General features: G+C 44.0%; 1 protein-coding gene across 1 annotated transcript in view; it reads left to right on the top strand.

Moving 5' to 3' along the window:
* The window catches only part of LOC309557565 (putative methyltransferase), a 97,278-nt gene that overhangs the window by 4,512 nt on the left and 65,263 nt on the right, over positions 1-27,503 (top strand). Inside the window, exons 2-8 of the mRNA XM_082260352.1 lie at positions 4,118-4,247; positions 7,557-7,717; positions 9,230-9,332; positions 12,007-12,117; positions 14,146-14,246; positions 21,665-21,802; positions 23,924-24,068. Of these exons, the coding sequence (XP_082116478.1) occupies positions 4,137-4,247; positions 7,557-7,717; positions 9,230-9,332; positions 12,007-12,117; positions 14,146-14,246; positions 21,665-21,802; positions 23,924-24,014 (816 nt within the window). The 5' untranslated portion in view covers positions 4,118-4,136 and the 3' untranslated portion in view covers positions 24,015-24,068. The remainder of the gene's footprint in view (positions 1-4,117; positions 4,248-7,556; positions 7,718-9,229; positions 9,333-12,006; positions 12,118-14,145; positions 14,247-21,664; positions 21,803-23,923; positions 24,069-27,503) is intronic.

Below are 27,503 nucleotides of genomic sequence, written 5' to 3'. Positions count from 1 at the left end.
GCCCCCTGATGATGCGGCATATGTGCAGTAGAATACCCTGCGCCCTTCTAGTATGTGTGACATGGTTATCCAGGGCCATAGATAAGGGGGTACCACCAGTCCTCCTGTAAAGGGCCCGAGCAAGCATGGGGGCCCAGGCAGCAGGGTGGTTTGGATGTGGGAAGGGAGAGTGACTGGTGTGGTAGGAGGGAAATTAGTGGAAACCATCCCCTGTATGGCTCCCTCTGCAGCAGCTGATTGCTGGCTTCTTCTCTTCTCCCTCCCGTTGGCTTTCAGCTGCTGCAGAGAGACCCATACATAGGACTTCCAGTAATTAGCCTCCCTCTACACCGATCACACTCCCTGTGCACCATACGTTTCCCCCTGCTGCCCAGGACCTTTTATGTGCCCCCCCCCCCCCCCCCACTCCAGCAGTGTTGCTGGCTTCCCTCCTCCTCTTCTTCTTGCTGGCTGCTGCAAGCACACAATAGGATCCTTCAGGTTGGAGAGTGGGGGAAGCTTTCGGTAAATATCTTATATTTACCAGCCACATCCTTTAAACACAATGAATGTTGGGTATTGATCACTCAATGTTTTCATTCATAACTGAAGTATTGGCTGTATGGGGCCCCGTGTCAGGCAGTCTGTATGGGACCCCGTGTCAGGCTGTCTGTATGGGACCCCGTGTCAGGCTGTCTGTATGGGACCCCGTGTCAGGCTGTCTGTATGGGACCCCGTGTCAGGCTGTCTGTATGGGACCCCGTGTCAGGCTGTCTGTATGGGGCCCCCGTGTCAGGCAGTCTGTATGGGACCCCGTGTCAGGCTGTCTGTATGGGACCCCGTGTCAGGCTGTCTATATGGGACCCCGTGTCAGGCTGTCTGTATGGGACCCCGTGTCAGGCTGTCTGTATGGGACCCCGTGTCAGGCTGTCTGTATGGGGCCCCCGTGTCAGGCTGTCTGTATGGGGCCCCCGTGTCAGGCTGTCTGTATGGGGCCCCCGTGTCAGGCTGTCTGTATGGGGCCCCCGTGTCAGGCTGTCTGTATGGGGCCCCCGTGTCAGGCTGTCTGTATGGGGCCCCCGTGTCAGGCTGTCTGTATGGGCCCCCGTGTCAGGCTGTCTGTATGGGGCCCCCGTGTCAGGCTGTCTGTATGGGGCCCCCGTGTCAGGCTGTCTGTATGGGGCCCCTTGTCAGGCTGTCTGTATGGGGCCCCCGTGTCAGGCTGTCTGTATGGGGCCCCCGTGTCAGGGTGTCTGTATGGGGCCCCCGTGTCAGGGTGTCTGTATGGGGCCCCCGTGTCAGGCTGTCTGTATGGGGCACCGTGTCAGGCTGTCTGTATGGGGCCCCCGTGTCAGGCTGTCTGTATGGGGCACCGTGTCAGGCTGTCTGTATGGGGCCCCCGTGTCAGGCTGTCTGTAAGGGGCACCGTGTCAGGCTGTCTGTAAGGGCCCCCGTGTCAGGCTGTCTGTATGGGGCCCCCGTGTCCGGCTGTCTGTATGGGGCCCCCGTGTCCGGCTGTCTGTATGGGGCCCTGTGTCAGGCTGTCTGTAAGGGGCACCGTGTCAGGCTGTCTGTATGGGGCCCCGTGTCAGGCTGTCTGTATGGGGCCCCCGTGTCAGGCTGTCTGTATGGGGCCCCCGTGTCAGGCTGTCTGTATGGGGCCCCCGTGTCAGGCTGTCTGTATGGGGCCCCCGTGTCAGGCTGTCTGTATGGGGCCCCGTGTCAGGCTGTCTGTATGGGGCCCCGTGTCAGGCTGTCTGTATGGGGCCCCGTGTCAGGCTGTCTGTATGGGGCCCCGTGTCAGGCTGTCTGTATGGGGCCCCCCGTGTCAGGCCGTCTGTATGGGGCCCCCCGTGTCAGGCCGTCTGTATGGGGCCCCCCGTGTCAGGCCGTCTGTATGGGGCCCCCCGTGTCAGGCCGTCTGTATGGGGGCCCCCCGTGTCAGGCTGTCTGTATGGGGGCCCCCGTGTCAGGCTGTCTGTATGGGGCCCCCCGTGTCAGGCTGCCTGTATGGGGGCCCCGTGTCAGGCTGCCTGTATGGGGGCCCCGTGTCAGGCCGTCTGTATGGGGGCCCCCCGTGTCAGGCCGTCTGTATGGGGGCCCCCGTGTCAGGCTGCCTGTATGGGGCCCCCGTGTCAGGCCGTCTGTATGGGGGCCCCCCGTGTCAGGCCGTCTGTATGGGGCCCCCCGTGTCAGGCCGTCTGTATGGGGGCCCCCCGTGTCAGGCTGTCTGTATGGGGCCCCCCGTGTCAGGCTGCCTGTATGGGGGCCCCGTGTCAGGCTGCCTGTATGGGGCCCCCGTGTCAGACTGTCTGTATGGGGCCCCCGTGTCAGGCTGTCTGTATGGGGGCCCCGTGGTTTCTGACAGCAGCCCTACGGGTATCCCAGGGGGCCTGTGGGCCCTTCATACATCATTCTCTCTTAGGCAAGAATACAGAAGGTGGGGAGATGGTGTTCCCCAAAAAATATAAAATAAAGTTCTAAATGTAAGAGAGGAATAAGGGGGGGGGGGGGAGCGGAATATTAGGAAACGGGTGGGGAGGGTAAAGATCCACTTTAAAAGCCTCATTTTTAAAAGTTCAGATCCATCACTTCTCATAGTAAGGCTGCTATAAATCTGGGCAATTCAGTCTAGAAAGTGATGATAAGAAATACAGATAAGCCGAAGTCACATGGCAAGATAACCAATAGATATAGATATACGGGCAGCTAAAATTGCATGCAAATCTCACCTTGTCTGTAAAAGTCTAGCTTGGCTGTGGCTCCTCCCAGGCTTTTTTACTAATGTAAAGGACAGCCTCACTGACCAATAGGGAGACTCTGGAGCATTAGGGAGTGGAGCCAAAAAGAGATTTGCTTAGAACTTCTGCTTTCTATGACTTGCAGTCTAATGATTGCTTCTCTACACAGTAACTTCTGCTTATGCATCTTTTTTTTTATCATATTCTCAGTCAGGGCCGCTGATAGGGGGGGACCACCGGTCCTCTTGTAGGGGGCCCCAGCACACAGGAAGGGGGATTAGTGATGGACGACAATTGCAGAACTCTTCCTCCAGCAGCTGAAAACTTGTCTCTCCCCCTCTCCCTGCTGCCAGCTTTTAGCTGCTGAGAAAGAGACCCTCACTAGTCCCCCTCCCTGTGCGGGCCCCCTCCCCCCCAGCACTGGCTGTAATGTTAGCTCTGCTCCTAAGTTTGTTATCCCTGTAACTTTGTTTCTCTCCCACTGTCTCTCTGATCCCGGAGCTCCAACTGCCCAGCCTGTATATATATATTTTTATCTCGTCTTCATTTTTGTTTATTAACTCAGTTTTATCTTTTAGATTTAGCAGAAATTCTGTGAGTTATGTTGTATTTGGGTCTGCTAATAATGATTTTATTGTATTTTGTAGCGAAATATAGCTTTTAATATTTTCTTGGGGGTGGGGCCCCTATCTAGTAGTTTTTATGAGGCCCTGCGATTTAGATGGAGCCCTGCAATTTCTATGGGGCCCTGCAATTTCTATGGGGCCCTGCAATTTCTATGGGGCCCTGCAAATTCTATGGGGCCCTGCGATTTCTATGGGGCCCTGCGATTTAGATGGAGCCCTGCAATTTCTATGGGGCCCTGCGATTTTAGATGGAGCCCTGCAATTTCTATGGGGCCCTGCAATTTAGATGGAGCCCTGCAATTTCTATGGGGCCCTGCGATTTAGATGGAGCCCTGCAATTTCTATGGGGCCCTGCAATTTAGATGGAGCCCTGCATTTTCTATGGGGCCCTGCGATTTAGATGGAGCTCTGCAATTTCTATGGGGCCCTGCAATTTCTATGGGGCCCTGCAATTTCTATGGAGCGCTGCAATTTCTATGGAGCCCTGCAATTTCTATGGAGCCCTGCAATTTCTATGGGGCCCTGCAATTTCTATGGGGCCCTGCAATTTCTATGGGGCCCTGCGATTTTCTATCAGCAGCCCTGTTCTCAGTCTGAATGGTTGAAGTTTGGTACAGGTCCACATTAAAGAGGCAGTTTCATCTTGCCCATGTTGGTTAAAGTGACAGTGTATCTGTAAAGGACCCAACCCCCACCAACCCCTGAAGGTCCCTTTTATACTGTATGTGTTTTTATAAAACATTTTTTTTTTCTTTTTTTTTATTACTATAGGTGATAATCTGAGTCCAAAATGGCGACAAAGCTGTTTGAAGGAAAGGAGCATGCGTCATATTATCAAAAATTTAGGTTTGAGCCATCGCAAGAAATAACAGACCTTATCTTCAATTACTTGGAGGAAAGGGTGAGTGACGGCTTCAGTCTGGTAATTGTCCAGCTAAAAACCACAGGGCACTTGTAAAATTAAAAAAAAAAATTACTTTGCTTGGATGAGCAGAAGCACTCGAATTATTCATTTAAAGGGTTTGCCAAGCCAACACTTTTTTTCTATTGGACAGAGCAGGGAAGGTGCTGTCAGGTTCTTGTGACCCAATAGGGAGATTTACCTGACTTCCTGTCCATATTAATGGTGTCACCAGGGACAGGAAGTGAGTAAAAATGAAGAACACGGCAGAAGGTCTAACTCTTCCACACTTCAGAACACTAAAAAAAGTCTTTCTTTTTTAAAATGTTATTCCTAAATTATTTCTAAATAATTAATATTCTTTTAAAATATTTTTTCCTAAATAGCTGTGGGCCCTGGGGGATCTATTTAATACAAAAAAAATAAAAAATTGAGACCCAAAGCAACCATAGTGACATATGATTAAGCGATTTGATTTCGTGAAACGCATCAACTATTTTTGTCTCTGATATTTCTGTCTGCTAAGGATTAAGGCTGCATTCACATGTCAGCGTATGGATCGCGGGCAGAATCGCCGCGATTCCGCCCACGATCCGGAGATTATTGCAAGTCGCGGGACGCCTGTGCGTTGCCCGTGATTTGCAATAGCACCCCAAACGCTGAGCGATGTTGCTGCGATTTCCGCCTGCCGAATGGCGGTAACATCGCGCAAAAAAAAATCGCGGGACGCATTACGCCCAAAAAAGTACAAGAGCTTCTTTGGAGCGTATTGCGTCCCGCGATTTTTTTTTTTGCGCGATGTTACCGCGATTAGGCAGGCGGAAATCGCGGCAACATCGCACAGTAACAATAACCTGCTATAGTTTTCAAGCCGGAGTGCAGTCTTCTATCTTCAAGAGTTTACAACCATAGTGACATGCCTCCATTCCTAATGCATGCAAACAAAAATACAAAGTCATGGGACTTTAAGAGCCAGTTCACACTACTCCGACTCAAAGTCGCCCCGACTTTGGGCGACTTTGAAGTCGCCCATGCAGCACGACTTTATCGCGGCTTGCAAACGACTTCTCATAATAGAAGCCAATGCAAGTCGCTCCGACTTCGCCCAAAAATAGCGCAGGAACCTTTTTCTAAGTCGGAGTGACTTGAGTCGCTCTTATTAGAACTGTTCCATTGCACAGCATGGAGCTCTACTTGTCAGATGACCAAGTCGCCTGACAAATCGGAGTAGTGTGAACTGGCGCTTAATGAGGCAGATCACATTGCAAAAATATAAGAATAAGTAAAAGATAATGGTAATGATAATAATAATAAAAATCAAAGATACGTATAGTTTCAGATTTAATATGAAGTCATTGAGCAATATTCCATGATCATACACAATAAACAGTGACAATTTCAATATATGATACAAATATCCAAAAAGAAGCTGACATAAAAATTCATAATTGATAAAATAAATTCATATTGAGCTGATACATAAAAAATATATACATGAGAGATTGAAAATGCATGATTGCTATAGATGTAACAGACATAAATAAAGATAATGATTGGTTTTGGAATATTTGTTGCACTTGACAAATGAAAACCATAAATAATAAAAAGAAGAAAACACACAATGCTGTCAATCCACAACACATCAAAGATACAAAGAGAAAAAGGTGCAGCGCTAAAGAATAAATCACTAAAAACCAAAGTCCATAATATAAAAAATAGCTCATCAGATACCAAAGCCCATTAAAGGAATCATATGAGGTGGATGGAAGTAGATCGGAGAATCTGTGGGAAAAACCTTCACCAGCACCCAATCACACAGCCGCTTAGCAGAGGATATATAGACCCCCATTACAGAAATCATCATGATAATATAGATCTCTGTAATGGGGTCTATACCACAAAATTGCAAACAGGAGTGCAAGCATGGCTCCACAGACACATACAGCTCAGGAGCGAGCACACATGGTGTGTCCCCATAGCAAGCCGCTTGCTATGGGGGCACAGGAAGGTGAAGAAAAGCCAAGATTACTGATGGGGAACCCCAGAAGAGAAGGTTTGAAGCCCTCTGTGTAATACTATTGCACAGAGGAGGTAAGAATAATATGTTTAGTATTTAAATTAAAAAAAAAAAGTTTTACCTATAGTAAAACGTTCACTCTTTAAGAAAAATCAGCGGGTACAAATTCTATCCCTAGAGTCCAGTACAGGCGGTCCCGGGTTACAAACAAAATAGGTTTGTTCTTAAGTCGAATTTGTTTGTAAGTCGGAACAAGTTAATTTTTTAAGTGTAGCTCCAGCCGAAATAATAATTTTTAAGTTTTTGGTATAGCATAGGGAAGGGTTAACACCCCTGTACCATTTGTTTTGCGGTCTGTACCCCTGTTCAGAAGATTTCACCTCACTTTCTGTCTCTATGACAATTGGATTTTGGAAATTTTGGGTTGTTGTGGAAACAAGGATTGGTGATAAAGCTTCAGTGGAGACCCCTTATTCCCATGAGAACTCTTACAGGAGTGAATTTCCCTTCCTAGGGGGAGATTTCTCCTCACTTCCTGTTGTCTCTCTCCATAAGTAGGAGTCGTTTGTAACCCGGGGACCGCCTGTACTGTCTTCCCACAGACAGTTCTCACAGCTGCGGGAGCCTGGTGCCTCCATCTCGAAGTTTGGAGCGGACTGTGACTTCCTCAGGAGACCATAGTTGGCTCCCCACTGAGCATGCACAGGATTGAGTGCCATTTTAAGACTGGTCCTGCAGTCTCCTGGAGCGTGTGACACCAAGTTGCATTATTCTCAACTAGGCCTGTCAGAAAAAGGTACCCACTCCCAGAAAAAAAAAAACACATTCTTGTAAAGTAGGGAGTGTAGAGGAGGATGAAGTGAAGGTCTGCTTTAAGTAATGACGATGGCAAGAAATAAAAATGAGTTAAATCCCCCAAAATCTCATATAATTGTTGTGACATTATGAATTTAACCTTGGCATCCCTTTAAATGGGTCTTTAAGCCTGGGGGTGGGGCTGAGTTCTTGATCATGTGATCACTGTGATTGGCTTTCACAGTAGTCACATGATCAGAAGATTGTCCCACCAGCTTCTGATCGGAATCGTAGCCCGAGAGCTGGCTATGATAGTTCAGTCACTGTGCTTTGGGTGTGCAGTGTGCTTGTTCTCAGCATAGAAATCTTGGCTTTCCATGGACTCCTATGAGCAGTGTGAGGGCTTTAAAGCCCACCCTCTTTGCAGCCACACATATGCAAGAGGCTGAAATCAACACCAGTGTCCTTGTGATGTATTTTGTATTCTGTCTTCCTAGTTACCCAAACCAAATGGATTAGCTGTGGACGTTGGCTGTGGAACGGGGCAGAGCACAAGAATTCTCTCTCCGTACTTCAAGAAAGTTCTTGGAACCGACATCAGTGAGGCTCAGATAGAGGAGGCCAAGAAAGCCCCGGGGTCACTCAATGTCGCATACAGGTTGGAAAATTCTCAATGTCTTCATTAGTTAAGTTCAGCCTGGGGAGAACCAGGAACCATTAGCCTGGGAGAGCACACCCAATTAGGTAGTCCTTTCCCGGGTATAAACAGACCTCTTTGGGCTAATGACCATTTACCATCTAAAGTGCCATGGTGCTGCAGTGATTGGTGGGTATTCCTAAAGGATATAGTTGAGGGATGTTGGGGTGATTAGTGAATCTTCCTAAAGGACATTGTTGGAGGATGTTGGGCTGATTGGTGGGTAATCCTAAAGGATTTTGTTAGGGTATGTTGGGGTGATTGGTGGTTATTCCTAAAGGATATTGATGGAGGCTGTTGGGCTGATTGGTGGGTAATCCTAAAGGATATTGATGGGGGATGTCGGGTTGATTGGTGGGCATTCCTAAAGGATATTGTTGGGGTGATTGGTGGGTATTCCTAAAGGACATTGTTGGGGTATATTGGGGTGGTTGGTTGGTATTTCTAAAGGACATTGTTGGGGTGAATGGTAGGTATTCCTAAAGGACATTTTGGGGTGAATGGTGGGGATTCATAAAGGACATTGTTGGGGTGATTAGTGGGTATTCCTAAAGGATATTGATGGGGGATGTTGGGATGATTGGTGGGTATTCCTAAAGGATATTGTTGGGGTGATTGGTGGTTATTCCTAAAGGATATTGATGGGGGATGTTGGGATGATTGGTGGTTATTCCTAAAGGATATTGATGGGGGATGTTGGGATGATTGGTGGGTATTCCTAAAGGATATTGTTGGGATGATTGGTGGGTATTCCTAAAGGATATTGTTGGGGTGAATGGTGGGTATTCCTAAAGGACATTGTTGGGGTAATTAGTGGGTATTCCTAAAGGATTTTGTTGGGGTATGTTGGGCTGATTGGTGGTTATTCCTAAAGGATATTGATGAGGGATGTTGGGGTGATTGGTGGGTATTCCTAAAGCAAATTGTTAGGGATATTTGGGTGATTGGTGGGTATTCCTAATGGACATTTTTGGTGAATGTTGTGGTGATTGGGTATTACTAATGGACATTGTTGGGGGATGTTGGGGTGATTGGGTATTCCTAAAGGATATTGTTGGGAGATGGGGGAGCATGCTGGGGGGATTTTTATTGTTAACATTTGTAATAAATAAATGTGTCCCTCCTAGTGTGTAATAAACACAGTTCATCACTAGGGAGGAAGTTTACCTGTACAGCTACTGTACATGTGACATTGTTGGTGGCTTACAGGCTGCTGCATTGGCCTGGTACACATTCATTCCAATGTAAACAGGGTGAATGTGACTGAGGCATGCCAGGTGAATGCCATTGAATGTCACTTGGGTGAAAAATAGTAAAGGATTCATTGGGTGAATTTTCAGTGAATGCTTTATAAACAGAGCAACCCTTTTCTGTTATTTGGAGCAGAAAAGTCAGAAGCACAGCGCCCAGGGTTGGGCTTTAAATCCAACCAGATGGTGTCACTACTTAAAGTCTAACCTATCATTTCTGCAGTGCCTGTCCAGCTGAAGAGGTGCCGGTTGGTGATGCCTCTGTTGATCTACTAACAGCGTGCGCTGCTGTCCATTGGTTTAACATTGAGAAGTTTCTTAAAGAGGTAAAAATAACTGAGTCTTCTCGTTTTTTCTGACTGCTGCACTTTGTAAAATGTGTTGTGTTGTACATTACATAACCTGGCTGTTGCATTCTGTACACTGTGCTGCATGTTGACATAATCTGGACTCCTAAACATTGTGCTGCATTTTGCATACTGCAGACAGCTGTACACTGCATGCATTTTGAATGTTCCATACCTTCTACATTATGACTTACCTTACATAGCCTAGACTGCTATATGTATGCTGTATATTGCATACATTGGATCACTGCAATCTGTTCATTGTGCCATGCAATACATACACCAAAATAAAAATCCAATAAGATAGGTTGCACACCGAAAGCCTCTGTTACACTGTTATTGAATTCATTGACAGTACACACTGAAAATTCCTGTAGGCTTAACTGTAAAAGGGTATCTCCACTTTTGTGGGGAAAAAAATAGCAAAGAAAAAACAATATAGCGTATGCAATTGTGACACAAATAATATTGTAATTGAATGTTATTAAAAATGACCTTTCCTTCTCAATCTGTAGCTGTTGTAATTTTCTGAAAATGCAATGCAATATGGCCGCCTGGAGGTGTTCTGTACACAGAATGTATACTGACCACACCCCCAGAAACATAATTTCCTGCTTGTGTGATTGGCTCACCAATTTTCCCAGAAGTCTGCACTAAGATACAAGTCAGATTTCTGGCATCCCCTGCAACAAAAACAACATTTTTGGTGAGATACTCCCAATAGGGAAAAAAGGGGGGATTGTCCTTAGATTGTTCTCCTCCAACGTCTCTTCCTCTCTCATGAATAGCCCATTGTTGAAAGATTCAAATGCTATAGTCAACAGGTGGTATGTGCTGCCATGGTCTATTTGTAGTGACTTTATTGCCATAATATGGAGTTTAGATTTTTCAGGCCATAGATTCTTGCAAGCTATGGCCCTCCTCATTGAACATGTCTGTTTTTGAACACAACCCAGGTATGTCAAGAATGTCCAGCTTATTAAGGGATGGTTACTATCATGTGGGACTCATAGTTGGACATATATCCCAGGAGGGCACATAGTGCTATTCACAGACTCTAGGTGACCCCACCCTTATGAATAAGGTTGGGATCAAAGGTTGGGTTGAAAGAGTGTATCAATGCGCCTTACTGAAATATTATATTTCATAATACATTCCAGCTCATGCCCACTTTCCAATGGAATGTGGTCCCTTGCACTGACATTAACGAGTCAGACTAACACACCTCATTCATACATCCTTTGACACTTGGCAGTTGTATTTTTGCATATAGACGACAGACATTGATAGGTGTTTTACATATTAAACACCTTTCATTCATTCATTTGGACACTTAACAAGTTAGGCTTCGCATAGAGATTACAGACAACACCTGAACACAATTGACAATTGCTTACATTAACACATCAGATAGCTGAACACAGACGGAGCGGCTTTCCCACAAAACAATATTTCAGACACGAGACACCCACATTGACAGAGATGTATGGGGAACACAAGGGCCTTTTCATGTATTGTTTTGTGGAGATATGTTCTACTGTTAAGTTGACCCATGAATTGTAACTGGTTTAAACTGGGTTTTGCCACCCAAATTTCCTTTAAATGTGTAAGCCAACTTGAAATAAATTAGATGTATCAACGCTAAGCTTAAGTTGCTGTGTGTCGTTGCATCTCCTGGCCAGCTGACGGAGAATTCACTACACAGGGGGAGTTAGGACTGAAGGGCCGTAAATCATGTTGTAATTACCTCCTGATGAGATTGAGCTAACACCCATCAATATGAACCATAGAAAAGAAAAGAGCTCCACTAGTGCAATATGGTCTTTACATCGATTTATTCACTCATATTACAAACCCACACAAAATGCACTCACGAGGTCTCATAAAGCAAAGCGCATGATTAAAAATGGGGGGTCTGAAGCATTCCCACAGTCCTCACCACCTCCACGCTGGTATACCGGACCGTAGGGAGCAGCCTCCAAGCCTACGACAGATTCTCCGGTGTGCCGTGTAGCCACGCCCCCGGCGCGTTTTGTCATTTCCGACTTCGTCACAGGGGGATCTGTGTATTGTGTGAATTTTAAAGGGTGCCTCGACTGAAAAAAAGTTGAGAAACACTGCCTTAAGGCACCCTGGTTGAAAAAGGCTGGATTAAGCAATAGTGGAGGAGAGACTTTTAGTGCAGCTTGTGTTATCAGAATTTAGAGAGGAATGACGTGTTAGTGGACTCCTGGGCCTTGAGCACCCAGCTGGTGTATAAGAAGTGAAGGAGAATAGGGGTTGCTTGAGATCTGTGATGTGGGTTCAGAACACTGAACATACAAACAGCTACACTCTGTACACTGTGCTATACATTACATATTCTTAACTGCTACACTGTATACTGCACACTGTGCTATACATTACATATTCTTACCTGCTACACTGTATACTGCACACTGTGCTATACATTACATATTTTTACCTGCTACACTGTATTCTGCACACTGTGCTATATAATACATTATATTCCCCACATCATTGAACTGTATATATGCTAGATGTACACTTTTTAAGATTTTTCTTTTTTTTTTCTTTTTTAAAAATGTGTTATCCTGTTCAGGGAATGGGGAACACTTTTGCTGATATAATAATGCAGATGTCATCATTTCAGGTGGATCGGATCTTAAAGCCACGAGGCTGCCTTGCTTTTTTTTCCTATCTCCCCAGTATGGAAGTTCACTACAAGGACCGCTCAGAACAGATGACCAAAGTCTTTGCAGATGTCGGTATTAAAGAGCTTTGTGTTTTCAGTGTCCTTTGTCTTACATACTGCTTTGTCTGAGATATCGCTGTTGTCTTTGTCAGGGCTGTCTTAAACACAGGGCAAAAGGGGAAGCTGCCCCAGGCCCAGTCATTGTTGTGGGGCCCAAGGCAGCTTTCCCTTGAGCCCGCACTGCCTGCAAATAGTTGATAAAGTGGATTCGGGAGGGCCCAAGAAAATGTTTGCCCAGGATCCAATCAATAATAAAGATGGCCCTGGTCTTTGTGATTGATAAGTAATCCTGGCATGATAGAAAAAGTCAGATGTAAGAATTTGGAAATGGACCCCTGCACTCCCCTTTATTCACTGTGCTGAGCACTCCTGGGGGCTTCCTAATCTGGGACGCTCAATATGCAAATAATGACTGATTCCAAAGTCAGAACTATGCCCCTCCCACTCCATGTACAATACTCCTTCTTTTTATTGTATGGTGGGGGGGGGGGGGGGGTGCTGGTGCTATGAATTCCAAGCTCCTGGGGGTTCAGGGGTTCCTAATCATGAATATATGTCGGTACCTTGTGTGATCTGATTTTAGAAACTTTGGTCAGCTTGCAATTCTGTGTATTAGAAAGTTTGCTTTTAAATACAATATTAATCAGGAGGTATTTGTAAATTATTAATTTTATCACTACCAGAGAGTCCGGTGTTCACTCCAGATAGATGACTCAGCACACACAGTAGGCATTCATCAAATTAATAATTGTGCATAAAGGGACACATTGAGGTTGATTTTTATGACCATCAGATTGAGCATTTTGAAAGTGCAATTGCTCCAGAACTTGGTAAATAAGGAAAGTTCTATCATCCAATCATGTGCAAGCAAAAACTCTTGTGTTTTTTTTTTTTTTTTTTTTACCTTGCATGTGATTGGGTATTCTTTGCAAAACTGTACCCGCAGTAATTTAATTCTACCACTAGATGTCCTTAGTCTTCTAGACTCAATTTAATGCAGAATAATTAAAATGTATACCATAATCATTTTGTTATTTATTTAAAAGCCCAACAAAAAAATTATCCTTATAGTGCCCCCCCCCCCCCAACAATGATTTATTTATGTATTTATTTTAAATTCACTAATCTCTTTCAGTATGAGGAATTGGAATGGGATTGGATTAGTATGACAACTACATTATCAGCCTATCTCCAGGAAAAGACAAAACGCTCCCTTGTAGAGGGTTGCCCTCGCTTTAAGGGTAAAATGCGTGTTTAGGTCTAGGGGGCCACAAAAAAGCAGTATTACCCCCCTGATCCTCCACTCCGTGTACCTCCAGAGCTCTGCTGTACCCTCCTACCTGCTGGTGGACTGTCCCCCGCAAGGGTCCTTCTTTTCAGCTTCCGGCAGGGGACGGGCTTTTCTACTCAGGCTTTGGCTGCTATTTAAAGAAAATGAACTGTAAGAGTTTTTGTCGCCTTTTATTTAGATGTAACTGTGATGTATTTAGCAGAATTAAACATGGAAGTTCATCTAAGTTTTAAAGAGGACCCTCTTTTTAAATTTAGGTCTGGTATGAACATACTGTAGGTGTGTACAGCCTACTGCATTAGGGTGTGCACCTCAAAGCTCAAACACATGTTTGTGTATATATACGGACGGTGTTAGTAGGGCAGTGGACGGTATCAGTAGGGCAGTGGACGGTGTCAGTAGGGCAGTGGACGGTGTCAGTAGGGCAGAGGGCGGTGTCAGTTGGGCGGTGTCAGTAGGGCGTTGGGCGGTGTCAGTAGGGCGGTGGACGGTGTCAGTAGGGCGGTGGACGGTGTCAGTAGTTTTTTTATTTTTAATATTTTTTACAATTTTTAGTGTTTTTTTTATTTTTAATAATTTATTTATTTATTTATTTTTTAATTTTAGCCTTGGTAGGGGGCTTTGGTGAAATATCAGGGGTTTAACTTGGCACACCCTGTGCGCACGCTTAATGGTTGTTAAATATTTGTATAAAGATCCCTCCATTGTCTCCATATGTAAAGACAAAGATTTCATTTATTTTGCAGGTGGAAGAAATTCTGTCTCCATATCAGCATGAGAAGGTTCACCATGTGAAGACCGGATACAAGGAAATATTTGAAGCCATCCCTTACACCGACAAAAGAAGGTCTGACTACTTTGTATAGACCGACCATCTGATATGTTGTAACCTCTTGTAACCCTTTAATGGGGTTCTTAGCATTGGGAATTTACATTGTCGTACTGCCGGATCTTTTTCATGAAAATTATTTAAAGGGTTAATTTTAAGGCTTTTCTATTAAGAGTTAGAAGATTATAACCTGATGACTTACAGATTTATTTATTTTTATTATTATTTATGGAAAAATATTTTTTTAAACATAAATATATATAAAATGCTGGGTGTAGGCCATGGGTGCTCAACCTGTGGCCCTCAGGCTGTTGCCAAACCAGAAGTCCCATGAGGCATTGCAAGGCTGTCATTTAAACAAGCATGACTCCAAAAGGCATGATGGGACTTGTAATTCCGCAACAGCTGGAGGACCACAAGTCGAGCACCTATGGTGTAGGCAATGCACTGGATGTATAGAACTCCTAACTTTAACCTTTTCATTTCATGTCTCTCGAAGGGTTCATTTGTTTCAACTGTAACACATTATAAAAAGCCTACTGCTTCAGCCTGCTGCTTTGATGCTTCAGTGATGCTTTTAATGAAGCTTGGCACATGACCTGTGTATGTTGATATTCCATTTGTTTTGAAGGGGCCCCATAGAACCCCAGCTCATTAGTGCCCCCTCTCAGCAAATCCCTAGCTCATATGTATCACCATTCAGCAGATCCCCAGCTTATTAGTACCCTCATTCAGCAGATCTCCAGCCTAATTAAACCCTTGTTTAGCAGATTCCCTGCTCAGTAGTACCCACTGCTTTACCTTTTTCCACTCAGTAGTAACCCACAGCTTTCCTGCCCCCCCCCCCCCCCCAAATCAGTAGTAACCCCCAGGTCTGTTGATCCTTTGGTTTTCTGATTCTCCTCTCTCTTCAGTCCCCACTCATCTCCCACTTTATTGCCCTCTAATGGGGCTCCTAAAAAAAAAAAAAATGGTAAAAAAAAAATAAAAAAACTACTGACACTAGTGGAGGAACTACCAGGGTTGCAAAGACCGCGGTTGAGCCCTGACATTCTGACACTGGGCTCAGAGGTAAGAGCCCCTAGCTAGTGTTTATGGGGCTCTCCATGATTTCTTGCATGGGGGCTCTGAAGGTTCTAGTTATGCCTCTGCTCCACTGCCAGTGTCTAAGCTGGAGTTCTCACACTACCACTCAACTTCTCATCCCACTCTCCTCTCTCCCTGCTGCTTTGCCTTTCTGCACTTCATTTCCATCATCACCTTCCATTGCAGCTGTTCATGTAATAATAATAATATACATTGCTTACCTAATTTTTTATGGCCGCTTTCATAGCTGCTTTCCTATTTTCTCAGAGCTCTCTGTTCATTTACTGTCCAGTGCAGCTGAAGCTGCAGAGAAAGGGACTGAGGAATCTCCATCCTCAGTCTCTTTTTCTGTCTCAATAGTGAGATAGTTTAGACCCCTAATATTTCACCATAGCCCAACATTAATGCTATGAAAAATAAAATAAAAAGTAATAAAATTCTAAAAACTGTAAAACAAAGAAAAAAAGATATATATATATATATATATATATATATATATATATATATATATATATATATATATATATATATTATTATATTATTTATTTTTAAATAAAAAAAAAATATATATATATATATATATATATATATATATATATATATATATATATATATATATATATATATATATATATATATATATATATATTTAGAGGTTTGTTCACACTTTGGTCTCTGAAGCGTGATTTGCAATCAGATTAATTTATAGAGAGCATTTGGCAGGTAATAAAGAGGTGTTGTATGGCCTCTTCACCACTTGCTTTAACCTCTGCAACCATGTGTATTTCACACAGTTGTGGGACACTTGCAGAGCAGCGCTATTTACTTGAATGGGTCACATTCATCCAATTCATGGCGCAGCTGTGAAGCAAAGCATTGTGGATACAGTATGTTTACACCCCCAGGTGCTGCCTCTGTAGCTAAAGGGAGTAGTGTTAGAGGCATGCAGGGGATGCCAGATTTTCCCCTGGCCATCATAATTCAACCACAACCACTTTTAAACCACACCAAGTTTTCGTCGCAGCGCGCTACGCTTGCTACCCCCTAAATGTCCCTCATTCTTAACTTCAAAAGTTGGGAGATATGCTGATGTGATGTCTGCACCAGACACTCCCTGGATTTGAAAGTGACTGCTGATTAAATCTTTCCAGGTTGCTTGTTGGTTTCCCAGTTCATCCTGAGATATCTCCTACCTGTAATATATCCAAAGCAAAGCTAACTCTGAATAAAAGCCTCTCAAAAGCTGCAGATGCTATTAGTGAGCATTGTCATAGACTTCTATGGAGGCTTTGGAGACACTTTGAAGCACCAAGAAAGCAGCATGGGGTATTTTTATAGAGAAGCAAAACTAACACAATGTGTAAACAGGACTGTAAGGTAAACATTTTTATTTAGTGACAGGAGCTTTTTTTTTTTTTTTTTTTGCAACAATAGTTTTTATTGAAGATTTGACAAAAAAAAAAGAAAAAGGACAATTGCACATGGCAAAGGTCACAAAGTCAATGTAAGGTCTACCATGAATATAACATGTTTCCAAATAACTAAGAACCAACGTACAGAACAAGTAGTACAATGGTGTCAACAAGTATCAGCAACTGTATCAGAACCTGAAAGGTATTTATTAAGTCGTGAAGGCCAATGTTTCCAAGTTTTCAGGAGTTTAGGGTATGTGTTAGTGCTAATGGCTAGCGCTTTTTCGTATTCAATTATGAGATTGAGGTGCATAGTAATTTCAGATGGATTGGGGGACTGGATTGTGCGTCAAGATCTGGTCATAAGCGTTTTGGCTGCTAATAAAATAACAGTGATGGATTAGAAATCATTAGGGATACGCTGTATACCCAGGTTTAGAAGGGCTAAAGCTGGGTCCGGTTTTAGGAAGAATCCAGTGATTTGTGATATTAAGTGGAATACCTGATTCCAGTAGCTTGTTAAACTCTTGCATGTCCCAAAGGTATGCAGTAGGGTACCAGTTTAAGGGTATAACTTTGCTAGGCAATGTATCACCGGGCAAGTATTTTCTGTGCTAATTCCCAGTGCTTTGTACAGTTGGTGGTCTGTTGTGCACAGTGGATGGCTTTGAGCCATTGATCTTCAGAGAAGGACTGATTTAGGTCTTGCTCCCATTGGTACATTGGGGTAGATTTGTAGAAGGTTTGTTTGTTTTGTAGGATAGAGTAAAATAGGGAGATGCCTTTTGTTTTTGGGGTTAGTTAGGAATTGCCATGCGGGCACCCCTGTCTTGTCCCATTGGAAATGTGAAATGATTTGGATAAAAGACTCGAGGAAAAGACTCTTGAAGAGGGGTGGAGTATAGCGTCAATATAGCATGAAAAGGATGGGGCCAAAAATTTAGAATTTGGTCAGTACTTGTCTCATATATATCCTCAGTGAACTCTGTCAAATGCCTTCTCTGCGTCCAGGGATAGGAGCAGAGAAGGCGTTCGAGTTTGCTCAGCGCGTTCGATAACATTCAGAATACGCCTGGTGGCATCGGAGGCTTGTCTGCCTTGTAATGAACCCTGTTTGGTCAGGTTGAACCAGATATGGAAGTATGTCATTTAGATGGAGGGCTATGCGTTTCGCGTACATTTTTGATATCTGAGTTGAGCAGTGAAATAGGTCTGAACATAGGTGTGCGCACAGGGTGTGCCTGGGCACACCCTAATCACCCTGTGCAGAGCAGATTCCCCTTACTGCCCCCCCCCCCCCACAGTGCTGCCAGCTTCCCTCCTCTTTACTCCCACGGCTGCTGCTGTTGGCACACACAGGGGGATGTTTTAGAATGAGTGGGTGAAGAGGCCTGTGAATATGTAATTTACGGGCCCCTACCCTCTCTGGATTAACAGTTTGAGTGATCGGTACCATGTGTTTGAGCTTTGGAGTGCACACCCTAATGCAATAGGCTGCGCACACCTATGGGTCTGAAGTTGGCCGGGGTGGAAGGGTCTTTACCTGGTTTTGGTAAGGTAATTATGTTGGCTATTACATCTCATCCGGGAATGATGCCGCGTAGGCTGCCTCTGTAAAGACTTTCATTAAGAAGGGAGCTAGAATATCGGAGAAACATTTGTAATATTAGTTTGTAATATTGTTCGTCCGTCTGGGCCAGGTGATTTACCTGAAGGTAAGAGTTTAATGACGTGTGCTATTTCAGGGACTGTAAATGGGGCATTAGGTGACTCTAATGCCTCGTACACACGCATCGATTATTGGCCGGGAATTTTCGGCCAACGTCCGATCAGCCGATTTTCGGCTTGTTAGTATGATGCTTCCGACAACTGACTCAGATTTTTCGGCCGAAAAAAATCTGGTGTGCAGGCTATAAAATTTTTGTTGGCTGTCAACACAACGGCTGATTTTCCGTCAGTCAGTACAGATTTCGGCAGACAAAAATCAGATGAGCAAGACTGGGCATGCTCAGAGAAGAAAAAACACACGGAAAGTAAACCAGCACATGACATCACTTCTGCAGTAGATTTTTGTTGGCTGAGAAATTTCGTGTGCAGTCTAGGAACATTCCAACCAACAAAACACAACTCTGGACAAAAGTCGGGACGATCGGTCGGCCGATAATCATTGCGTGTGTACGAGGCATAATTGTGACTGTGATAAGAGACAGAAGATTGATGTGCGTGGGGAAATCTTTAATGGATTCCGGGGTGGGTTGAGGAAAGGAATAGTCTTTATTTAGGTTATATAAGGTTCCGTAAAAATCAGAGAAAGCATCAGCTACGTCTTGTGGATTGGTAAGTCTCTGTTTGGAGAAGGGGTGGAAGAGGAGGGGGATCCTAGTTGTGAGTTTTTAATTTGTTCGCCGGTAATTTACCTGCTCAATTATTTGGAATGTAATATCTCACTTTAAGTTTATCATAAATAGGTCTCATGTTAAGAGCGTAGTAGGATTCTTAGGGATTGGCGCGCTTTAGTCAGTTCGGCCGAGACGGATTCACAAGGAGAAGATTTGTTTAGGGTTTCGAGATCGTGAATAGACCGGAGAAGCCTTTGCAGCTGTAGAATCAGCCCTCTGATAAATACCTTGTGAGCATTCCATAGGGTAAAAGTATTTGGGTTAGAGGAGCTATTCACACAGAAAGATTCCCAGAGATATTGAGAAAGTTTGTCTAGGTTGTCAGGTTTTTGGATTGTGGAGTTGTTGCATTTTATTAGCACATTTGCACTTTATTAATTTTCTTTGCACTTTATGTAAAATTATTTCATACTGTACATATGAGGTATGATCATTATTTTAGTATCTGTATTTAAAGAGAGCATGCACTTTTTGCACTCTTTGTTTAATTATTTTTTTTCTTTGAGGATTTTTACATATAAAAGAGGCAGCTCCACCTATACCTCTCTCTCATCACTTACCAGTATGTGTAGCTGCTGACTTTTCTTTTTATTTTCTGGAGGCAGAACTCCGCTTTAATTGAACAAGCTGAATGTAGAAGCTGATTGGCTACCATGCACAGCTGCACCAGATTTAGTAAATCTCCCCCACACTGTCATCGTAGATAAAGTTTACTTTTCCAGCACCGCTTCCTCCTCCATTAACTATCATGACACGCACTGTCCTATTATATACAGCTTACTGACCCGGCACTACTTCCATATAATTCCAAAGATATGGCGGAACTCACGGGGCTTATAAGGTGAAAACTCAATAAGCTTATGCCGAATCACGGCCTTCCCCAGGATATTTCAACAAGCTTGTGCCTTATTAAAAATCAAATAAAACTTCGCTGAGTGACCACTTTTCAAGCTCCATGAGTGTCACTTTTATCTTTTGAATTATCCGCATCTTATGCAATGCTGAGCACCCAGCAGGGCTGGCCCAAGACATTGTGGTGCCTGGGTCCAAGAATAAAATGCTGCCCCCCCCAACCCCCACAAAACAAATCACGCCCACCAAAAGGCCCCCACATCCATTATTTTATATCATGTTAATTAAAACTAAAATAAAATTTATCAGGAGGTCAGATTTACATGCAACAGCACCTTGTCTATATGGAAAATATTTAAGGGGTTGCATTGTGTGTGTGTGTGTGTGTGTGGGGGGGGGGGGTTAAGGGGCTGTTTTGTGTGTGGGGGGGGGGGTTAAGGGGCTGCTTTGTGGGGTATAGGGACAAAAAAAAAAAAAAAAACAGTAATAACTTTATTAAGTATAAAATGAAGACAATATTATATATACTATTATCTTCTTCCATAACTCACCACCAGACCGGTCCACCAAACACCCACTGTCTGTCCTCAGTCCTCCTGTCACTCCTGTGTCTGCCATGTCCACAGCCCTAGAAGATCCAGCCTGCCCCGCATGAGATGGAGCACGCTGATGTCTGACGTCATTGCGCACACCACAATCAGACGAGGGACGTTCCCTGGAGGAGACGCTCCGCCTCCTCATACTCATCAGTTTGCTCTACAGACAGCAGTATGAGATGAGGAAATGCCGCCGTAAAGCGCCGCAAACTGATGACACACAAAACTGCTGGAAAAACAATATTGGAAGCCAATTTGCTGCCCCTCTCCAAGTTCTGCCTGGGTCCAATGGACCCAGCGGGACCCATGGTAGGGCCGGCCCTGGCACCCAGGCCCATTTTCCCTCTATGTATACAGTGGCAACCACTGAATTATACTATTACCTTATGTACAGCAGTCTAAGCCAGCACTGATTCCTCCTCTATCTGCCTAGGCATACACATGTATCTCTCTTTAAATTTAAAGTCCAACTCCAGTAAATTAAAAAATGATCCCTTGCAGTGAAGCTATGCCTGCACTGCATGGCTTATTTGCCCGTTTAGGGGACACAGAAAAGATTTACCTATTCAGCCGTCCCATGTTGCTAGGCCTGTCCCCACAGCATCTTTTACCCTCCAATAATCTAAGGTGCTGATGTCATGAACACTGACTCAGGATCCATTGTCTTGCTTAGGACATGATGATACCAAGTGACAGGGCATGGGGAGCACCATCTGCCATACAGCCTAGCCTAGAATAAATAGGCAGAATAAATCACCAGTTATTCATTCATTATCATTGTTATTGATAAGTTAAAGCCCAACTCTGTTAAATTTGACAGTCCTCCCTTGCAGTGGGAGTGCACCCGCCCTGCAAGGGAGGACTGTCAAATTTTCCAAAGTTGGGCTTTAACTTACATTAACATATATACAGTATATGCTGAAAAAAAGATGTAGGTATCGGTATTATTTGTATATCACCCTTGTTTATATCACTTGTACCGAACCACAGCATATGATGTCACTATATACTAACCGATAAAAGGAATGTAAGAATTGCATTTATTTTCTTTTAACCTCTTCATTTACTCACAGTGCTATTTTCCTTTGCAGAGTAGAAAGTGTTGTGACTAAGATCCGAGTGCCACTGGCAGGCCTGATTGGTCTTATTCAGACCTTCTCCATGTTCCAGACGTATCTTAGGACTGAGCCTGAGAAAGCGAAGGAAATGATCAGAACAGTAGAGGAAAGGTGAGCATGTAGGTGAATGGGACAGAAAATAACAGGGAACATAGGACTCATGGGCGTCCGCAGAACTTTTTTCAGGGGGGGGCATCATTTTAAAGTCACCCATGCTACGCTCCTTTTCAACAATGTCAAAAAGGGGAGGGGCTTCGTCATTATACTTTTATTTTGAGTATTTATTTTTAAAGGGAAAATGGCAGCATTTATTTTTAAAGCATTTGTTAACCTTAAAAAAAAAAAAAAAAAAAAAAAAAAAAGATCCTGTTCCCTTAAAGCATGTTATACAGCACAGTGCTTTGCTGTGTAATTTGGCCCCTTCTATCACCTAAAATACCTGGCTGATCCTGCCTGGCTATGTCCTCCCCTCTGTAAACTGACCACGGTATACCATGGCTGCTGAGCCCTTACACTGTGGTCGGCCTACGTGCCTCCATCATCCGCAGCTCATCTGTCCTCTCTCCCCCTTCCCTCCCTGCCTGTCTGCTCCTGTGTCAGTGCCCCTCCTGGTGCTGTAGTTTCATTTAAAGTTTCATATCTACAGTCTGTTTAATAATCCTGTGTGCCCCTGTGTCTCTGTTTTATAAAAATAAGCCAGCTTTACAAGTTTTCAGAGTGCCAATCGCCGCTCACGTGACCCGCTGCCTCTCTCCTCCCCTCCCCCTCCCCTCCTCCTCCCCTCTTGACTGATGACAATGAGGAATCCTCTGCCCCACCCGCTGCAGGCAGCTGTCAGAAGGGGAGAGGAGAGAGCCGACGGGTCACGTAAGCGGCGCTCTGAAAACTGGTAAAGAACGCCTTATTTTTTTTTTTTTTTAGACACAGGGGCACACATGATTATTAAAAAGACCAGACAGGATGGTATAAAGTGGCTTAACAACCACTTGAAAGGGGAAGTTGAGATTCCGGGGGGGGGGGGGGGGGGGGAATGCATTTTCCCCCCCTTGCCCCTACTTGCGGATGCCCATGAGAGGACTATAAAGATAAAAATTGTGCAGCAGCGTTGTCACCCTGTGGACCGAGTGATCTTAGAAGGACATGAAGTTTTACATGAAGTCCTTAAAGAACATGGAAATGCAATTATTTTAGTAAATATAAACTGATAAATAGCTTTTCTCATCAGCAGTATATAGCAGTCTTGTGACTTCTATCGGTGTCTTGTTAAAGCTTGAAGGAGGAGTTTTCATTCTCCTGTGACTGTCCTATGAGGCTGCAGAACCCCTGACTTTGTCTGAAAAGTGCTGATTGGCCCTGTACTGATCACATGCACCCTCCTAAGAAAAAAAAAAACTCTCTAGCAATACACACCAAACTGAGCATGTGCAGTGTGACTCCAAAGGCTCTCTTATCAGGAGATGGATTGAGGACTGTAGAAAAGGGGGAAGTGGGTCAGATAAGACAGGATCAAATAGCCTTTTTACACAATGTGGAGGATTAACCCCTTAGGCTCCACAGTGAGTATAATAAGCATGCTTTACTGCATATACAGACTAATATTCCTGGTATGGGTTTCTGAACACTTTAGGTAAGTAATAAAGCCCAAATCCAGCAAACCCTTTTAAAGCAGGGTTGTACAGCATTTTTTTTTTCATACTTCTGTACAGACTTGGGGCTGGTCAGTGCACAGGCTCTTGCAAGGTCCAGACCTCTGTACATACTTGGAGCTGGTCAATGCACTGGATCTTGGAAGGTCCATATAACTCTACAGAGGTACGGATCTTCTGTTATGGGACTGGAGGGAGTGTAGCTTGAGTACAATTGAATTGCGGTGACACCACTGCCTTACTGCTGGGATGCTCTCCATGGTGGCAGAAAGAAGTTGTAGGGACTTCCAGGCATCATTCCTGGACCTTCATGATGCAGCACAACCCTCCTGAATAAATAAAAAAAAAATAACAGGACTTCTCAGGAATATAATGTGGGTTTTGGGGATGGGGCATGAATCAATATTTCATGTTACACCCTAAATATGATTGGAATATAATCATGGTCCAAAAGGTGGACTAAACCTTTAACCCCACTGGAAGTCACCAAACCACATGCTTTGAGTAAAACGGGTTCTACGTTTGGATAGGTTCAGGGTAATAATCTTTGGAAATGTTCTCAGACTATACATGAATTCTTTTTCAGGTTCCTTCGGATCATGGGGACATCCTCCACTGAAACGGAGGTTGAAGTTTGGCTACGAAACATCCTAGTGTTGGCTTCTAAACCGCAGTGAAGCAAGACTTTGGAAAACCAACGCTGTACCCTGCAAAACATGGCTGGAGACCCCTTGATCAGTATTTTTCCATATCAGAATCAGAGACCCCCTTGATCAGTATTTTACCATATTCAAGTTCTGTTAACCGTTTCAATATGTCAGATTTTCAAATGGAAAAATCTAGTGCAATCCGCTCTGTATAAAATCAAACTAAGAAGTAAATGTATACACCAAATGTGACAATGTAGCAAAAAATCTAAATAAAGAAAAATATTTCGAAATGTATAACTTTGTATCGTCTGTGATCGTTTATCTTCAACTCTTTCTGTTTATGAATCTCTAGAAATAGCTCAGTCCCATACACCAGTGCCTACAAAGAACTTACCGAAGGGTTTTAATCTTTTTATGAATTAGAGTATAGAGTTCTTGATTAACCTCTTTACGGCAGCTTTAGGTATATATGCAGCTGTAAAGCAGGTGGGACTTCACACCCAGCCTCTGCATATATGCATTGCTCTGGGTGCATTCCATCATCACCACTAAAACTGTGACTAAACTGTCACCAACTGCTCATGGTCAACTACCAACATCATGGAGCTGGTAGGATTATCTCCAGATGACATCATCAGTGCACAGCCAATTACAGTGCTCAGGATGACCAGGAGCCCTTCCTACCAGCCTCAGGTGTCACAGCCAACTTAAAGGGCCATGACCTGGTGGTGACAAGAGGTTAAATCAAGGGGCTGCAGAAGCAGGGATGCACAGGGGCTGGAAGATGAATCTAGTGGCTCATCATTGGTGGCTGGCTGCAAGAACTCGAAAGAGACAGCTGGCTTCTGATAAATAAAGGAAGGGATTATGGTGGCACAGGTCCTGGTTTGTGGTAGCAGAGCAGCAGATTGCAGGAGGACAAGGCTAGATTTGGTGAACAGACAAGTATGTTTTCTAGAGACAACCCTGAATAACAGGTAAGTGGAGAAGAAAAAAAAAAAGCAGCATTGGATTGGTATGATACCATCTCCTGGCATCTCCTACCCACTTATTCCATCAATGATGCTGTAGCCTCCAGCTTTCATCTTTAGAGGTATTCTGTGCAAGTGCATGCCCAGGGCATTCCTCTCAATGTGTCAAGGGTTCCCTCTTATTCATAAAAAGTACTTATTACCCCTCTAGTAAGTTCTTTGTGAGCGCTGGTGTGTAGGACTGCACCATTTGGAGGGATTCCTGCACAGCAGTGGTTGAAAACAAATGACCACAGACAATACACGGTTATATATTTAGACTTTTTCCTTTATTTGGACATTTTGCTACATCATTTTGTCATGGTTATTCTTGATGGTTTGATGTTATACATAGAGGATTGGGATTGATTTTTCTCCTTTATTCATTGTTCATGATATCTGATATATTGTTTATGATATACGACATATTTATAGATAGCACAAAATTCTCCTTTTTATTCATATGTCAGTTCATCGAAATCTACAACCACTCCGCCTTCTCAATCTACAGTGAAGAATGATTAAAGAAAACACTAAAACATTACACTTTTCTCTCATTTTTACTAATGAACTCATTGCATCCATTTATATCATCTACTAATATCTAAGAAGACTCTGTGGTCAACCGCTTGCTAAACAACATATGTATAAAAAATGTCCTGTTGGTAAGTAGTTATACAAGGATCATGGCTGCAGCTGCACTGTTTTTTTCAGCTGGCAATCAGTTGTCTTGCAAAAGTGACCAGGGTGGTTTTATAGCCGCCTGATCATTTTTACAGAACTAAAAAGAGCCCCCCACCTGGCTGGGGAGCCCAGGATCACAGTCAGTGCAGCTTCCCACAGAGGGGATGGTGGAACATCGGTGATGAATGAAGCCAGAAACAACAATTATTTTGTCACTTCAGCTTCAGAGCTGTTATTCCCTGGCTGTGAAAGCCAGGGAAGCAGCTAACCAAGCATAATCTATGCTTGGTTGGTTGCTTTGGAGGGTGGGGGAGACAGGGGTATAATGGACCCCTGATGTCTATTGGTAATTGTACCACACATGTGAGAGATTGCCGCAAATGTCAGAGTGAGAGCAAAAATTCTAGTGCCATAGCTCACATTCAACTCTAACTTCATAGACTGTAAAAGTTTTTAAAGTGCTGCCTATGGATAATTTTAGGCACTGTAATTTGTTGCCATTTCACAGGCGTGTGCAGTTTTAAAATACTAAATACACACTGTTTAATTTACATTGTCTCTTCTCTTTGTGTGTGGATGATGGCTCTGTAATTATTTTAAAGCGGAGTTCCGGCCACAAAATCGACATAGTCGATTTTGGGCCATGCGCTTGCTTCTAGTCACCTGAAAAAGAAATGGGTAGTTACGATTTTTTTTTTTTTTTTTACTTACCTTGTAATTGCAGAAAAATAAACTCACCTTTCTTCCACTTCCTCCCTCTGCGGCCGCGGCCCGTGTCGTCACTTCCCCTTAGCGTTGATTCCTGGGAGCTGAACGTCATCGCTCCCAGGAATCAATGCGCCTGCACCGGCCCCGCTCATCACTTCCGGTGCGGCACCGCATTCCCTGCTAAACAGCTTCTGGGCATGCCCAGAAGCTGTGGAGGGATGACGTGCGCGCACCGGAAGTGACGAGCGGGGCCGGTGCAGCGCATTCTGGGAGCAGAGGACACGGAAGAGGACGCAGAAGAGGACACGCTGGCTTCAGCTGCCCACATCCGAGATGGCAGCGCTGGAAAATAAATCTTCAAGGTAAGTGTTTCTTCTAAAAGGTAAGTGCGAACCGGGACAGTACAGAGGCTATCCATTATGGAATGTACTAGCCCTGACTGTCCCGGGGGGATTTTTATTGAAAAATGTTTTTCGTGTCCGGAACTCCGGTTTAAGTAAAAAAAAAAATCTAAGTACCTTTTTTCTAATTGATATACAGCTGTCACAAGGCCCAGCTCTCTCCCAGTGTGTCTGCAGGGAAACATAAGCAGGAGGAGCTTCTAATCCTCTGCTGCTAATCACATGTCCAAAATAAAAAAAAAATAAAAAAACAGCCTGTGGAATACAGAGTAAAAATAAATAATTATTATTCAATGAACTGTTTTAAATGGTCATGCAAATATACAGTATATTTGGAATCTTTATTATTTTTTGGCAATAACATGGTGTGGGCGGATTTCTGCCATTCACAGGCTGTGTCACGCCCCCTTCCTTGTCTTAGAATAGGAGGGAAGTGAAGCCTCCATCAATCTACATATAATATCCCAGAATATAGACAATGTGGGCTATGTGGGACTTTAAGTGAGACACCGGCAGGTATGCCCAGCGTCTCCATCCCTGTATCGGAAAAAAACAAATTGAAAAGGATTAAAAGAGGTGCATGGAAGCCAGTCAGCCCCCAGTCTGATGTACTCACCCTCCAGTCTGCCACCAACCAAGTAGACCGGTCTCGATATAAATAAAGAACAGGGGTTTCGTTGACACGCATTTGCAAACGCATGTGTAAGCTGCAG

This window comes from Pelophylax lessonae (genome assembly GCF_965119305.1).
Source record: "Pelophylax lessonae genome assembly, chromosome: 6".
Classification (NCBI taxonomy): Eukaryota; Metazoa; Chordata; class Amphibia; order Anura; family Ranidae; genus Pelophylax; species Pelophylax lessonae.
The sequence above is the reverse complement of the archived record's forward strand: the minus strand, read 5'-3'. Positions and strand labels throughout refer to the sequence as shown.